General features: G+C 33.2%; 1 protein-coding gene across 4 annotated transcripts in view; it reads right to left on the minus strand.

Annotated features, from left to right (window-relative positions):
• LOC113628492 (complement factor H-like) overlaps positions 1 to 16,210 on the minus strand; it is a 94,711-nt gene that overhangs the window by 15,194 nt on the left and 63,307 nt on the right. For all 4 annotated transcript variants that reach the window (XM_027122157.1, XM_027122156.1, XM_027122155.1 and 1 more), the window contains 5 exons: positions 14,869 to 15,045; positions 13,681 to 13,863; positions 13,394 to 13,573; positions 10,849 to 11,028; positions 6,030 to 6,212 (listed from right to left, as the gene is read on the minus strand). In XM_027122157.1, the coding sequence (XP_026977958.1) occupies positions 6,030 to 6,212; positions 10,849 to 11,028; positions 13,394 to 13,573; positions 13,681 to 13,863; positions 14,869 to 15,045 (903 nt within the window). The remainder of the gene's footprint in view (positions 1 to 6,029; positions 6,213 to 10,848; positions 11,029 to 13,393; positions 13,574 to 13,680; positions 13,864 to 14,868; positions 15,046 to 16,210) is intronic.

Here is a 16,210-nt window from a genome sequence, read left to right on the forward strand (position 1 = left end):
TGCAAATGGAAATGTGTAATTTTTATGGCTCACTAATAGTTCATTTTGTGTGTATATATAAAACATCTTCTTAATCCACTCCTCTATCAATGGACACTTAGGTTGATTCCAAACCTTGGCTATTGTAAGTGATGCTGCAATGAACATTGGAGTGCATATATCTTTTCAAATGTTTCTGGTTCCTTTGAATAAATACCCAGCAGTGGAACTGCCAGATCATATGGCAGTTCTATTTTTAGTTTTTAAGGAAACTCCATACTCTTTTCCACAGTGGCTGCACCAATCTACAGTTGCACCAACAGTGCACAAAGATTTCCTTTTCTCCACATCCTCGCCAACACTGGATGTTGTCTTTTTGATGACAGCCATTAAGACAGGTGTGAAGGGACATTTCACTGTGGTTGTGACATGCATTTGCCTGCCTTTTAATGATGTTGAGCTTCTCTTCGTGTGTCTTTTGGCCATCTGTATGTCTTCTTTGGAAAAAATGTCTATTCAGGTCCTCTGCCTATTTTCTAGTTATTTGTTTTTCTGATGTTGGTTGCATTAATTCTTTGTATAGTTTGAATATTAACCCCTTAATAGATATATCCTTTGCAAATATCTTCCCACATTCAGTAGGCTACCTTTTTCATTTTATTGATCGTTTTCTTTGCTGTGGAAAAGCTTTCTCATTTTTGAGTCCCATTTGCTTATTTTTGCTTTTGTTTCCCTTGCCTGAGGAGACATATCCAAAAAACCCCCAAAAACCCAAAATATTGCTAAAACTGATGTCAAAGAGCATACTGCCTTTGTTTTCTTCTAGAAGTTTTATGGATTCAAGAGTTACAATTAAGTCTTTAATTCATTTTCATTTTATTTTTGTATATTGTGTGAGAAAGTAGTCCAGCTTGCTTCTTTTGCATGTAACTTTCCTGTTTCCCCAACACCATTTACAGAGGCAATCATTTCCCCATGATGTTCTTGCCTCCTTTGTCATAGATTAATTGACCACATAAATGTGGGTATACTACTGGGCTCTCTAATCTGTTCCCTAGATCTATGTGTCTGTTTTTGTGCCAGTGCCATTCTATTTTGATTACTCTAGCTTTGTAGTATAGTCTGAAGTCAGGGAGCCTGATTCCTCCAGCTCCACTTTTCTTTCTCAAGATTGCTTTGGCTATTTGTGGTCTTTTGTGTTTCCTTACAAATAAAAAAAAAATTGTTCTAATTCTGTGAAAAATGCCATTGGTAATTTAATAAGGATTGCATTGAATCTGTAGATTGCTTTCAGTAGCATGGTCATTTTAACAATATAAATTCTTCCAAGTTGTGAACATGATATCTTTCCATTTGTTTTGTCATCTTCAGTTTATTTCATCAATTTCTTATAGTTTTCAGAGTACAAGTCTTTTACCTCCTTGGTTAGATTTATTCCTAGCTATTTTATTCTTTTTGATGCAATTGTAAATGGGATTGCTTTCTTGATTTCTCCCTCTAAAACTTTGTTGTTCAGGCATAGAAATGCCACATATTTCTATATATTAATTTTATATCCTGCAACTTTAATGAATTCATTTATTAGTTCTAATAGTTTTTGGTGGTGTTTTTCTATGTATAGTATCATGTTATCTACAGATAGTGATAGCTTTACTTCTTCCTTTCCAATTTGAATTTCTTTTATTTCTTTTCTTGTTTGATTGCTGTGTCTAGGACTTCCAATACTATGTTGAGTAAAAGTGGAGAGAGTGGGCATCCTTGTCTTGTTCCTGGTTCAGAGGAAATGATTTCAGCTTTTCACCGTTGAGTATGACATTGGCTGGACGTTTGTCATATATGGCCTTTATTATGTTTAGGTATGTTTCCCCTCTACCCACTTCACTGAGAGATTTAACATAAATAGATATTGTTTTGTCAAGAGCTTTTTCTGCATCTATTGAGATAATCATATCATTTTTATTCTTCAATTTGTGGATGTATATCACATTGATTTGCAGATATTGAAACATACTTGAATCCCTCTGAAAAGTCCCACTTGATCATGATGCATGATCCTTTTAACGTATTGTTGAATTTGGTTTGCTAATATTTGATTGAAGATTTTTACACCTATGTTCATCAATGATATTGGCCTGTAATTTTCTTTTTTTGCACCCTCTTTGTTTTTGGCCTCAGGGTGATGCTGAACTTGCAGAATAAGTTCAGAAGTGTTCTTCCTCTTCAATTTTTTGGGAATATTTTGAGAAGAATAGGTGTTAACTCTTTTATAAATGGTAGAATTCACCTGTGAATCTGTCTGGTCCTGGATTTTTGTTTCTTGGGTTTTAAAATTACCGATTCAATTTTAATATTGGTAATCAGTCTGTTCATATTTTCTATATTTCTCCTGATTTATATTTGAGAAATTGTGCATTACATGGAATTTATCAATTTCTTCTTGGTTGTGCATTTTATTGGTGTGTAATTTTTCATAGTAATCTCTTATGGTTCTTTATATTTCTGTGGTATCAGTTGTAGCTTCTCCTCTTTCATTCCTGATTTTATTGAGTCAGACCGTCATCTCTTTTTCTTGATGAGTCTTTCTAAAGGTTTATCAATTGTGCTTATCTTTTCAAATGACTAGCTCTTAGTCTCATTGATATTTTCTATTGTTTTTTTTTAAGTCTCTATTCCATTCATTTCTCCTCTGTATTTATTATTTCTTTCCTTCTACTAACTTTGGGTTCTGTTTACTCTTCGTTTTCTAGTTTCTTTAGGTCTAAGGTTAGACTATTTACTTGGGATTTTTCTTCTTTCCTGAGGTAGGCCTGTATCACTATAAACTTCCCTCTTAGAATTGCTTTTGCTGAGTCCCATAGATGTTGGACCATTGTTTTTCCATTTTCATTTGTCTTCAAGTATTTTTCTTAATATCCTCTTTGATTTCTTCAGTGACCCCTTGGTTGTTTTGTAGCATATTGTTTAACCTCTAACTGTTTGCACTTTTGGCAGTTTTGGGTTTTTTTTTTTCCTGTAGTTGAAGTCTAGTCTCATACATTTGTGGTCAGAAAAGATGCTGGCTATGATTTCAATGTTCTCAACTTTCTTTTGTGGCCAAGACATAATCTATCCTGGAGAATGTTCTATGTGCACTTGAAAAGAATGTGTATCTGATGATTTTGGATGGAATGTTCTATATATGTTTAGTAAGTCCATCTGACTTATAGTTTAAGTCCAATGTTTCTTCACTGGATTTAAACTTGATTTTCTGTCTGGATGACCTGTCCTTTAATGTAAGTGGGAAGTTAAAGTCCTCTACTATTGTTTTGTTACTGTCTATTTCTCTGTATGTGTTTGTTAGTATTTTCTTTATGTACTTAGGTGCTTCTAGTTTGGGTGCATATATATTTTAAATTGTTGCATAATCTTGTTGGATTGGTCCCTTTCTCACTATATAATGTCTTCTTTGTCTCTTGTTTCAGTCTCTGTTTTAAAGTCTATTTTGTCTGATATAAATTTTGCTACCTCAGATTTGTGTTTATTTCTATTTTCATGAAATGCTTTTTTCCATTCCCTCACTTTCAGTCTGAGTGTTTCTTTAGATCTGAAGTGAGTGATTATAGGCAGCATATATATGCATCTTTTTGGTTTTTTTTTTTTTTAAATCAATTCAGCCACTCTATGTCTTTTGATTGGAGCATTTTGGTTCATTTATATTTAAAGTAATTATAGATAGGTAAGTACCTTTTGCCATTTCGTTAATTGTTTTTTGGTTGTGTTTGTAATTCATTTTTGTTCCTTTTGTTCTCTCTTCCTTTGTGATTTACTGACTATATTTAGTGTTATGTTTGGATTACTTTCTTTTGTGTGTGTGGATCTATTATAGATTTTTTGTTTTGTTGTTACTATTAAATTCATATATAACAACATATATTCATATGGGTTATAAGTTGATAGTCTCTTAAGTTCAAACACATTCTAACAACTCTGCATTTCTATTCCCCACCTCATATTTTACATCCTTTTGTTTTGTGTTTCTATATTAACTACTTATTGTGTATACAGAGGATTTTACTATTTTTGTCTTTTAACCTTCCTACTAGCACCTACTACCTTTACTGTATGTTTGCTTTTACCATTAAGATTTTTTTCTTTTGTAATTTTCTTATTTCTAGTTGTGGTCTTTACTTTTCCTCTTAAAGTCCCTTTAGCATTTCTTGTAAAGTCATTTTATTGCTGCTGAACTCTTTTATCATCTGCTTATCTGTAAAGCTGTTGATCCATCCTTTGATAGCCTTGCTGGATACAGTCATCTTGGTTGTAAGTTTTTTCCTTTCATCACGTTGTATATGTTGTGCCACTCCCTTGTGGCACGCAAAGTTTCTGCAGAAAAATCTGCGAATAGTCTTAGAGGAGTCCTCTTGTATGTACCTAATGGCTTTTTCCTACTACTTTTAAGATTCTCTCTTTATTTTTAATTTTTGCCATTTAAATGATAATGTGTCTTGGTGTGGCCCTCTTTGGGTAAATGTTTGGGACTTTCTGATTTCCAGACCTGGAAATCTGTATATTTCTTGTTAGAATGTTTCAGCTATTATTTCTTCAAATACGTTCTCTGTTTCTCTCTGTCTCTCTTTATTTGGGATCCCTATAATGAGAATGTTACTATAGTTGATGTTGTTGCAGATGTCCCTTAGGCTATCCTCATGTTTTTTTAATTTTTTTTTTCTCTTTCCTGTGCTATTGGGTGGTTTCCACTACCCTGTCTTGCAGATCACTGATCCATTCTTCTAAATCCTCTAATCTGCTGTTGACTTCCTCTGGTGTAATTTTTCATTTCAGCTGCTGTATTCTTCAGTTCTGTTTAGTTCTTCCTTATATTTTCTACCTTTTTCTTAAAATTCTCACTGTTTTCATACATTCTTCTCCAGAGTTCACTGAGCATTGTTATGGTCATTACCTTGAACTCTATTGGGCATACTGCTTATCTTCACTTTGTTTAGAGTTTTTTCTGAGATTTTGTCTTGCTCCTTCATTTGGAATGTATTTCTCTGTCTCCTCATTTTGCCTAATTCTCTGTGTTTATTAATATGTGTGAGGCATGTTCCTGATCTTGGAGGAGTGACCTTATGTAGGAAAAGTCTATGGGACCCAGCAGCATGCTCCCCTCTGTAGGATTTATACACCAGATCTTTATGCTATAAGGGTGCCCATCTGTTGTAGCAAGGCCAATTACTGTGGGTGCACTGGTAGGTGGGGCTGGCCCCCCACCTGGTTTGCTACCAGACTCTGCCTCATGCAGAGGCTGTCAGCCACTGGTGGGCAGGACCAAGTCCTGGGGCAGCTGGCTGCAGGGCCCAAGGGTACCTGCGCTGGTGCTGTCCCACCCAGGAACAGGGCCAGGTCCCATTGTAGGAGCTGTGGGGCCTGGTGGGGCCTGGGGTTGGTGCTGTCGTGGGTTGGTAAGCTTCTGGTGCTAATAAGCTATAGGGAGAACTCCAAAGTGGCACTTGTCTCTTATAATGGCTGGCACCAGTATCCATGTCCCCAGTTGCCTCCTGCCTCTCTGAGAGGTTCACAAAGATCAGCAAGTCAGTCTAACCCAGACTTCTTTCTAATTGCTGCCTCTGCACTGGGACATGGAGCAAGTGAGAATTTTTGTGTGCCTTTTAAGAACAGAATCTCTGCTTCCTACAGCCCTCTGGCTTTCCTGTACACAAGCTACACTGGACTTCTAAGTCAGACATGCTGGGGGAATTATCTTCCAAGTCTGTGACTCCCAGGCTGGGCAGCCCAACTGCCCCTTCATTCTTGTCCTTTTGATCATTAGAAATAAAATATGCATAAACATAAATTTTATCTTGTATTTACATAGTAGGCCAAAGATTTTGTCTGTATTTACTTCTCACTTGAAGTGAAAGAATGTTCATTAATTTATATACTTAATTGTGATTTACCGTTTCAAGATAAAGTGGAATAGAGAGATCTTGACCTTGCTGATCCATACAAAGCTTAGAGGAGTATTATTCTTATTTAAAAGAATCTTATAAAGCACGTTATGCACTACTGACCAATACAGCGTGGGATTGACTGCCATCTCCCATCCTTGCACACAAGTTCTTCTTCATCTTCAATTAGATAATTTTCTTGACAGAGAATAGATATTTTTTCTCCATCCTGATATGTCACTGTAGTTGTCATATTTCGAGAATTGGGAATCTGAGGTGGGGGTGGGCATGATTGTATTTGTGCTTCTGAAAATATTAAAATTAGATTTCTTGATTAAAAACCATAAGTTAAAAATATTAAAGAAATAATTTTCAATAAATAGAAAGCTCTAATAATATATCATAAATGATTAAACAATATTAGACTCAATTATACTCTTAAGCTTGTTAAGCACTTTAATATATCACACTTGGTTTACAGTGTCATGGTCTTCCTTGCAGGTTCTTCCTTCTGTTATTTCTGTGGTCAATCTTGCATAATTTACATAAAATCGATTTTAATTACTTCTAACCTTTAGAATGTTCTAAGTGAATTGCTCACTCAATTACAGGCACTAAGTAAAAACTGACATCAGGGTATTTTTTTTTACACATATTGGTGATCAGATGTATTGGAATCAGCTTAAAATCCCCACAAGATTTTCTCCCAGTGGAAGCAGATTAGCCAGAGGAAAAATTACACTTAGTTAATGATCGATTAATTTGTTGCAGAGTCTTGGCCAAGGTAAGAATTAGATATGTTCACTGGGATTTATAGTATACTGTTTACACTTCAGAACTCTTCTGGAGGTACAATTTACTAGCTTTCCTGTGCTGTTAAGAGATATACAGATTGATGAAATACACCTGGTTTAACGGATTAGACAACCTGGCTTTAGTTACGTGACCAGCAGGGTATAAAAGACCCCTCTGTAAACTGTGTCTGAGTCCCATAAAATTGAGATACCTCAGATATATATTGGCAGTTCATAATTTGAAGACAAAGCCTGTCCTGCTTAACTGAGGGAAGACTCTGCATGACTATACCTGGAAGATTTTGGACCTCTCTGTGACTTCTTGATTTTGTTTTCTCCTGCCATACTGCATTTTTATTTCATTAGAAGCCATATGCAAGTATATACTGGAAAGTCTTGTAAATCTTTTCAATTGTTCAATATTTTGTATTAAATTCAGGGAAATATTTGACTGAATACACTTCATTCATGCTAACTAATATCATCAGATTTTCTATTTTGCTCTACATCAACAGAAGTATTTTATATTTCATCCAAAATATTTTTCTTATTTCTGTTTTAACTATCTTGACATTTTTTTCAATGTATTTTCAAGAATTTATTTTCTTTTGTGTCTGATGTTTAACCACTTTTGTCCTAATAATATTAATCTGTACTTCTTAATAAGTCTTGCAGAAGTTGGTCTATCCACTACATTTCCCTATAAACTGAATTAATATTCTGTAAATCAGCAATTTATGATTTTTTAGCTTATTATAATAATTGGTATTTTAATTTTAATTATTCTTTCCTTCTATGTTCTTTGGGTGTATGTTCTTTTCTAGATTCTAGATTGTACTTCCTATTAAGTTTGTTCCTTGTTTTGTAATGCATGCTTTAAACTACAAATATCTTTGTTTTTGCTGTATCCCACAGATTTCAAAGTATACTGTTTTCCTTTTCATTTTACTTAATTTAACGTATTTTCTGTTAGTAAACCACCGAAAATGGGGTTTTTTAGTTTAGGGATTTTTGACATGTGTGAATAAGATGTGTAGCTAGCTCTCTTTTAATTTTATATTTGCTTTTACTTTAGAGAGAATAACTTGAGGACATTGATTACTTGAAATTTGTTGGGAATTCCTTTATTGTATGAAAGTAATATATTGTTTTAAATTAATTAACTATATTTAAATAAGCTAATATAGATTTCCAGGCAAGGTGTATTCAAGAGCTATAAAGAAACAGTTTATAATTATAAAAAAGTTAATTCACAAGGACTAAGCAATCATAAATGTATAATGTATCTAAAAATATATCAAATAAATGAAGCAAAGATGGACAGAGCTAAAAGAAGAAATAGACAAATCCATAATCCTAGTTAACAATACTGATAGCCTTCTTACTCTGACTGATAGAACAACTAGAAAAAAAACATTTTAAGACATAGATAAATTTTTAGAACACTAGGAACCACTTTAACCTGATCTAGCAACTAGATTATACATATGCTTTATATGAAAAAGGAAATACCACAATGATAGGCAATATGCTGTGCAATAAAGAAACAACAAATTTCAAAATACTGAAAAATTACACAGTGTGTTCTGTGACAATTGAATTAGATTAGAAATCAATAAGAATAAATTTTCTATGCAAACACCCATGATACTCATCAAACTGTATACATTAAATATATTCAGCTCTCTATATAAAAATTATACCACAATAAAGCTCTTAAATGGAGAATAAATTATTTAGAAAAACATAAATATTTGGGAATTAAACAACAAACTTCTAAACAATTGCCATGTCAAAGAAGAAGTCATTAGGAATATTAGAAAATATTCCACATAGAACTAAATGAAATTGGATGTATTTATAATTTTTGAGACACAGCTAAAGCAGCACTTAGAAGGGAAAAAGGTAGTTTTACAGGTTTACATTTAGAAAGTAGGATGGCTTAAATCAATGTTTTAATTTTCTATCTTAAGAAATGAGAGAGTAAAATTAAAATCAAGAAAGTATAAGGAAGGAGAATTAAGTCCACAAAAGAGAGAAAATTGAGAAAGATGAATAGAAAAGAGAAAACAGAGAAAATTAACAGAGCTAAAAATTAGAGAAGAGAGGAAATGGAGAAAATTAAGAGTGTTAAAATTGGTTATTTGAAAATAATAATATTGAAAAACAAAACTCTTGGGAGAAGATCAAAATAAAGGAGCGAAACAACTATCAATACCAAGAACGAAAGAAGTGATATCACCAAATATACTGTAGAGTTAAAAGAAAAATAGAATGTTAAGTGACTATTAGAAAGAATTTTACATCAATCAATTTCATAAATTGGGTAAAATGGAGACATTTCTTGAAAAATACAACTTTCACACCTTGACAAAAGACAATATCGAAAATGTGAATAGCACACTTCCTATTGAAATTGAATTCTTCATCAAGGGCAACTTCCAAAAAAGAAAACTACATATCAGATGACTTCACATGTAAATTCAAAATTTTTTAGAACTATAAGTGTTTTACACTTAAGACATTACTGGAAAAATAGAAGCATAAATACCATGTTTATGATGTGAATATTCAATATGGTAAAGACGTCAATTCTCCCTAATTTATTTCTCATTATAAAGCCATCCCTTTCCATATACAAAAAAATATTTTATAACAATTAATAAGCTTTCCCTGAAATTTCTATGTTAATGTAAAGACCAGAATAACTAAAACAATTTTGAGTAGGAGGAACATACTTGGAGACTACATATCAGACTTCACAGACTTCAAGTCTACTAAAAAGCTAGTTACAAAGGCAATTTGGCAGGAATAAAGACAGACAAATAGATAAATGTACTGAATAGCAAGTCCAGAAATAAATCAACACTTCCATAGTCAATTGATTTTCATTTCAAAGTCTTTTCCACACATATTGCTAAAACAATTGGCTATCCATATATAAAAAAATCAACTCCTATTTTATGCAATACTTAAATGTTAATATAAGATGGATAATATACTTAAATATACATACTAAAACTATAAAGCTTCTAGAAGAAAATGTAGAAGAACACATGTACTTCACTGCCTCTAAATATTATTTGTTTCCTTAAAGATGCAGTTGTGTAGCAAGTTCTCTTTTAATTTTATATTTGCTTTGAGGACATTGATTACTTGAAATTTGTTGGGCATTCCTTTATCATATAAAGTAATAAATTGTTTTAAATAAATTAACTATATTTAAATAAGCTAATATAGACTTGCAGACAAAGTGTGTTACAAAAACTATAAATAAATATTTTATAATTATAAAAGAGTTAATTCACAAGGACTAAGCAATCATAAATGTATCATGTATAATATACAGTACACATTGTATATTGCCATGGCAGTTGTTTAGAAGTTTGTTGTTTAATTCCCAATATTTATGTTTTTCTAAATAATTTATTCTCCTTTAACAGCTTTAGTGTGGTATGATTTTTACATAGAGAACTTCATATAAGAAAGAACTATAAGATGTTGAACACTAGATAGTAGATTTGTTTTTATATTGGTTTGAAGCTACTTTCTGTATATTATAGGCTTGTAGAAATTGGTAAAAATATTGAGGATAGTGAGTCAAGGTGTCCTACAGTTAGAGAAGAGAGATAACAGATGTGAAAGTAAAAAACTGAAATGAGCCTATTCAATTGGAATTGGTGGTGTCAATATGATTCAAGACTTTTTAAGATAGCTATAGATACACAAACAGATAAATAGATGACTTGATAGATACATAAATATATATAAATAGATAGATACATAGATTGATACATAAATAGATACATGAATAAATATATAATAGTTCAGCATAGACATAAACACATTTATGTGTAATGTAAGAAATCAAAAGCAATGGTTTTCCCATGCTAATGAGCACACCTACTGCCCAGATGTTAATTTAAAGCCACCAAGGCTCTGGGTGTTGTGTCATATAGCTGACTAATGCACACGATACAATTAATATTTAGAAACAGTGTTTTGGTTTGTTTCTAAATTACCTTTCAGATTGAAAATTATTTGTAATGATAAATAACTAAATTTCCTTGAAAGACACAAAGATACTACTTTTACAAGTTAGAAAGAAATAGAATACATTTTTGAAAACATTATAAAGAAGAGTTTACCTTCTTTGCAGGTTGCTTCAGGATCCCATCTTCCATTTATACAGATTGAGTGTTTGTATTCTGATTTTCCTCGACATCTGTAACTTATGTTGGTGTTATGGTCAAATTCAATCTTATTCGATGGATTTCCCTCAGATGCAAATACTTTTGACCATCTACACTTCTTAAGTTCCTCTGTTGCTATAAAATGAAAATATTCCCTTGAAAAAACTAATTCTAAGAACCAAATAACAAATACAATAAATAGCTATGAAGTCAGTAATATAATGAACTTACAATTTATGCCTACAGGTTCCACCAACAAAGTTATTACTGATCAAATTGCATGAAATGGACTATTATATATGAACCTGAGTCCTGCATCCAGTTTTTGAAATTTCAGAGAAAATATCCATCCTAAAGACATTCTGCATTTTGGATTGGAACATTTTTGCATGATCTACATAGTGAATAGTCATTGCATGAATAATCTGGTCCCAAACTTGAAACATGTGCAAATGTTCATATTCATTTGTTTTTAGATCTCAAGCATCTCTGCATTGCTTTTAATTCACAATCTTAAAACATTAAAATAAAAACAATTATGTGTGGATATAGAATATCAAGTTGCTAGTTTATATATATTTTTTCAAGAAAAGTAATGAAACATAATAAGAAAAGTACATTTAAGGGTTTTTTAATAGAATCTTAATTTTTAAGATCTTTTGAATGATCACCAAAAAATAACAAATACTTGGAATAAGAAAGTGGGTACTTAAAGTTAAAACTTGTTTTCTGTATATACACGTAGAGTCTTTGAGAAGCTATATTATACACCAGGTCATTCTATGATCCAATATAATGCCATAATAACAATTTTTTTTCTGGCTCCAGAAAAAAAGTTAAATATGGACTAAAAAAGCTTTTTATATAGCTACCTATTTCAAAAAATCAATGCATGTGGAAGTCCTTTTTGAATATGACAAAATATCAGTATAGGTCTTTGGTAGTATTTGTTATGATTTGTTAGTGATAAGAGTCAAGTGAGGATAACAGAATAAATAAAAGTCAAGTAGTTGGCTATCGAAAAGTAGTGATTTGAAAATGCAACCCTGAAAAAATAACATGAAATAAGGAGATGAATTCAAAACACACTAGAGGCTTGAGAATCAGCCCTATTTTTAGGATTTGTTCAGAGTGTTGAGGGAGACAAAGCCGATAGTATTCTTCAGGGAATGGTAACCGAAGGAAGATGTATACTCAAAAGGAGCAGTGGTGGCTGCTGTCATCATCCTATGATTGACTGGTTTCTGAAAGGAAAGCAAACTTATTTATTAGGAGAAAATAAATATAGTAAGAAGAGTGAAAAGCTAGACTAGACAGAGTTACAAAATAAACACTGAGAGGAGAAAATTGGAATAAGGTCTATTATAGCTGAGAGGGATTATGTTAAACTGAATACAGGTAGAGGATTAACCTTTGCAAGGAAAGCTCTGAGATCAGGGGAGTAATAATTGAAGCACATGTTTTGGTGTAAGGTAGAATGAAAAGTTAATGAGGCGAGGTCATTTGTGGAGATGGAAGAGGATAAAGATGAGGTTTGGTGAAGAACTGGCAATACCTTGGACCGGACTGTGTTTAGTAAAAATGTAGGGAGTAATAAACAATGAAATTTACTGATTAACTTAATAAGCTCCTATTGAATATCTCCCATCTGTCAGCCAGTCTTTTGGTATTGGCAATATATCAGTGAACAAAACAGGTATGAATCCCTGCTCTCATGGAGCCTGAGCCTAAGCTCTACCTTCTTCTTGGAATAATTAATGACTAGAAATCTGATGAATAAATAAGACCGGGCATCCAGGGCTCTCTTTGAATGCAGGACCCAGGAAAACTCCAGGGAAGAAGTCATCTAAGGGAAAAGTGAAGGAAGATAGCTAAGATTCTCCCGGTCAGTCATCAAAGACCTGGTCATCCAAAGGTCAGGATGATTCACTTACAGTGAAATGCATCAGTCAGGGCAGGTTCCTGGCCCCAGCCCAAGGGCCTCCTGTGACTGAGTTACCTACTGACTGGGAGGGCCTGAGCCCACCTTCCCTCCAGCACATTAACTTCTTTTTGCTGCATTTGAAACTGACTGAGAAATCATCATTGTTAGAAGTTTTGAGAAAGGCAAGATTCCTAAAGGAATGCATGAAATGGGTATTTTCTTAGCTATATTTCCTTGTTTTAAAGGTCCTAAAAGAAAGAGTATCATATAAAAACAAAACTGGTATTTCTGCAGAGATAGTTGTATTTTCCTGGTAACTAGTACTCATATTTTAATCATGTGAATGTCAGTAAGATTTAGCTTCACACTTGTAAAGATAAACAATGTTAATATCAGGACAGAAAGATTCATAAAATTCTCTTCTAGTTTATACTTTTCCTCTTCAGACATATATTGAATTATAAACAACAAATGTTGGGAATCATTATAATTTAAGCTGACATTTTCAAGGATAACTCTAAATTTCAACAATATGGCTGCAAATGTTAAATGTCAATTTGAGAAGTGCATTCTCACCAATGCACTGAGGAGGTTGGGTCCACTTTCCACTAATACATGTGACTGATCTGGGTCCAATCATTGTAAATGCTTCTCTACAACTGAACTCTACCAAGTCTCCATGGTGATAGAGAGGGGCAGAATGGTTGACATAGCCGTGATCAAGTTCCGGTATATCTCCACAGGTACTCTTCTCCTCTGGAAAATTTCACAAAAATATGTTCGTCTTTATCATTTAAGTTTGTATAAGAATACAAATAAAAGTGTTGACTTACCTTTAAATATTACTATTTTTAATACTTTACCAATACACACGGGCAAAGCTGTCCATTGTCCATCAACACACTGAATTTTATGAGAGCCCTTCATCAGAAATCCAGGATTGCAGACATATTCCACCACCTCACTGTGTCTATATTCTTCTCTCTGTGTGTCTTTAACTTCCCCACTGAGCAGTTGAGGAGGTGGAGCACACGATTTTACTTGCCCTACAGTAGACATGCTGTGTAAATAATGGTCACGTGGTCTATTTTACAGCTTAAAAATCCAGCTAATGCAGAGATTTTTTTGTTAGTTTATTATTTATTACATAATTTATTTTAGCATTCTTAAACAATGAAAAAACAATGGTGTTTACACCAGACTCTGTTTCCTAGTTCTATTACTCATCCTGAGCTAACATACTGGAAGTCTATTTAAGCCCAGAAAACATGTTCAATAATCCAGATACCCTAAATAGGTATGCAAACCAATTCATAAATATGGGTGTGTAAAATTATAACAATATTCTTATTCCATGGAAACATTGTATCAAAACTTTTGGAAAAAATATTATCCTTTGAAACAAGCATTTGATCAAGTTTTTTTTTTTTTTTTTCGGTACGCGGGCCTCTCACCGTCGCGGCCTCTCCCGTTGTGGAGCACAGACTCCGGACGCGCAGGCTCAGCGGCCATGGCTCACGGGCCCAGCTGCTCCGCGGCATGCGGGATCTTCCCGGACCGGGGCACGAACCCGCATCCCCTGCATCGGCAGGCGGACCCTCAACCACTGCGCCACCAGGGAAGCCCCTTGATCAAGTTTTAACTTTTATTCCAGCCATACATATGATTGAATTGACTATAAGCTACTTGAACATTGTTTAGACACACTTGATGACACTTAAGGTAAGTCCCACATTATATAAAATGTCCAATATTAATGGTGGAATTGTAGGCAAAAGGAAACCTAACAAGAAATCCTGCCAGTGTCAGGTTCCTTATACATATCTGTGGATACTTCCACCACACACTTCAAGAAGCAACTGGAGATTAATTTCTTAAATAAGGAAAACTGTTTTATCTACAACCCAACACTTGTCCATGGTGGGTACACCTCTGGCTTAATGCATTAGATTATAGATGCACTGGAAGCAGACAGAAAATTAAGAGAGGAAAGAAATGGTTGATGTCTAAGGTTTTAACTCTTGTTCAGCAGCTGCAAGATAAATATTTACCTTTACATGTTGGAAGATTAGGGGACCATCCAAAGTGGTAGCACTGAACTGAAACTGCTCCAACCATAATAAGGCCTTGTATGCAGGAGAATTTCAACACATCTCCACATCTATATCTGTCTTTCTTGGGATTAGCATCTAAATTGTTTTCCATTTGTGGAATACTGCATTCTCTTTCTATAGAAAGAGACAAATAATTTAGTGAGAATATACAACTAATCATTGCCAAATAAATATTATATGTGTCATGTAAAAATGAGGTGCTGGGTACTGCATGCATATACAGAGGGGCAGCACATAAATGCTCTTCCTTGAAAAACATTACATATTAGGTTTTATACACCCTCTTCATTCATATGGGGCTCTTTGAGAAATATTAAGGTATTGAACAGCAACGTATGTGTCCTGATAATTTATTTGTTAAGTCAGCTTGTTTGAACTGGATATGATTTTATCACTGACATTTATAAAATTTAATGTTACTTTTTCTGTCTCAAAACGTAAAATGAGTCTCTCATGTTAAAGAAAACGAATGTTACAATTTTTAAATTGCACACAAATGAAAAATGGTATTTTTAAAAATATAATTGGGAAATCAGAACACACAAGGGAGACATTTCTCATGTATCTGAGTTACAGGAACATTAAAAATCCCTTAATTTTACAAGTGTGGAAATCAAACTGAAACATGATCAAATTGAAACATGAAACAAAATGAGGAACATGTTCAAGGCCATAGAGATAGGCATATTCTAGGTGTCACGATTATGTATAGGATATACAAGTATCTATTCTTGTTGTACCTGTAAATGATCTTACTATTAATATATTTATAATTATTCTGACTCAATTTAGAAATGTGTAAAATTATACCCCAAAATTTATAAAATGTATGAAATTTGTGACATTGCTACAAATTATGAAAAATTGCATTTTTCTTATTTGGAGTCTTCCTATCTTGTTAATTAATTTATAAAATTCAAAACTGGAATTTGAAAATTAGAATTTCACCAAAATGAAAATTCATACCATCTGAAAGTCAAGTCTTAACACACAGTCATAAAGTTAGATGTAAGTTAACTATTTTTAAAAGTAATGTCACAAAAAATAACTCAAAAAATAGTTTTTGTTTTGTGTTAATATTGAGTTTTGTAGCTTAGTTGAGAAGGTCATGCTTGATGAGAACAATTGAGATTCCTTTCCGAAAATTCTACTCCAAATTTCCACATAGCAATACTTTTATTGGTATGTGTCTGTTTATATATGTTGTGCGTGTATACAATTCCTATTTTATCATATTGTGAAAAATGCTGCATTAACAATAACATCGGTTGTAGGCTAT

This window comes from Aethalodelphis obliquidens, unplaced genomic scaffold (genome assembly GCF_003676395.1).
Source record: "Aethalodelphis obliquidens isolate GAN/ISIS:26980383/991018 unplaced genomic scaffold, ASM367639v1 scaffold24, whole genome shotgun sequence".
Classification (NCBI taxonomy): Eukaryota; Metazoa; Chordata; class Mammalia; order Artiodactyla; family Delphinidae; genus Aethalodelphis; species Aethalodelphis obliquidens.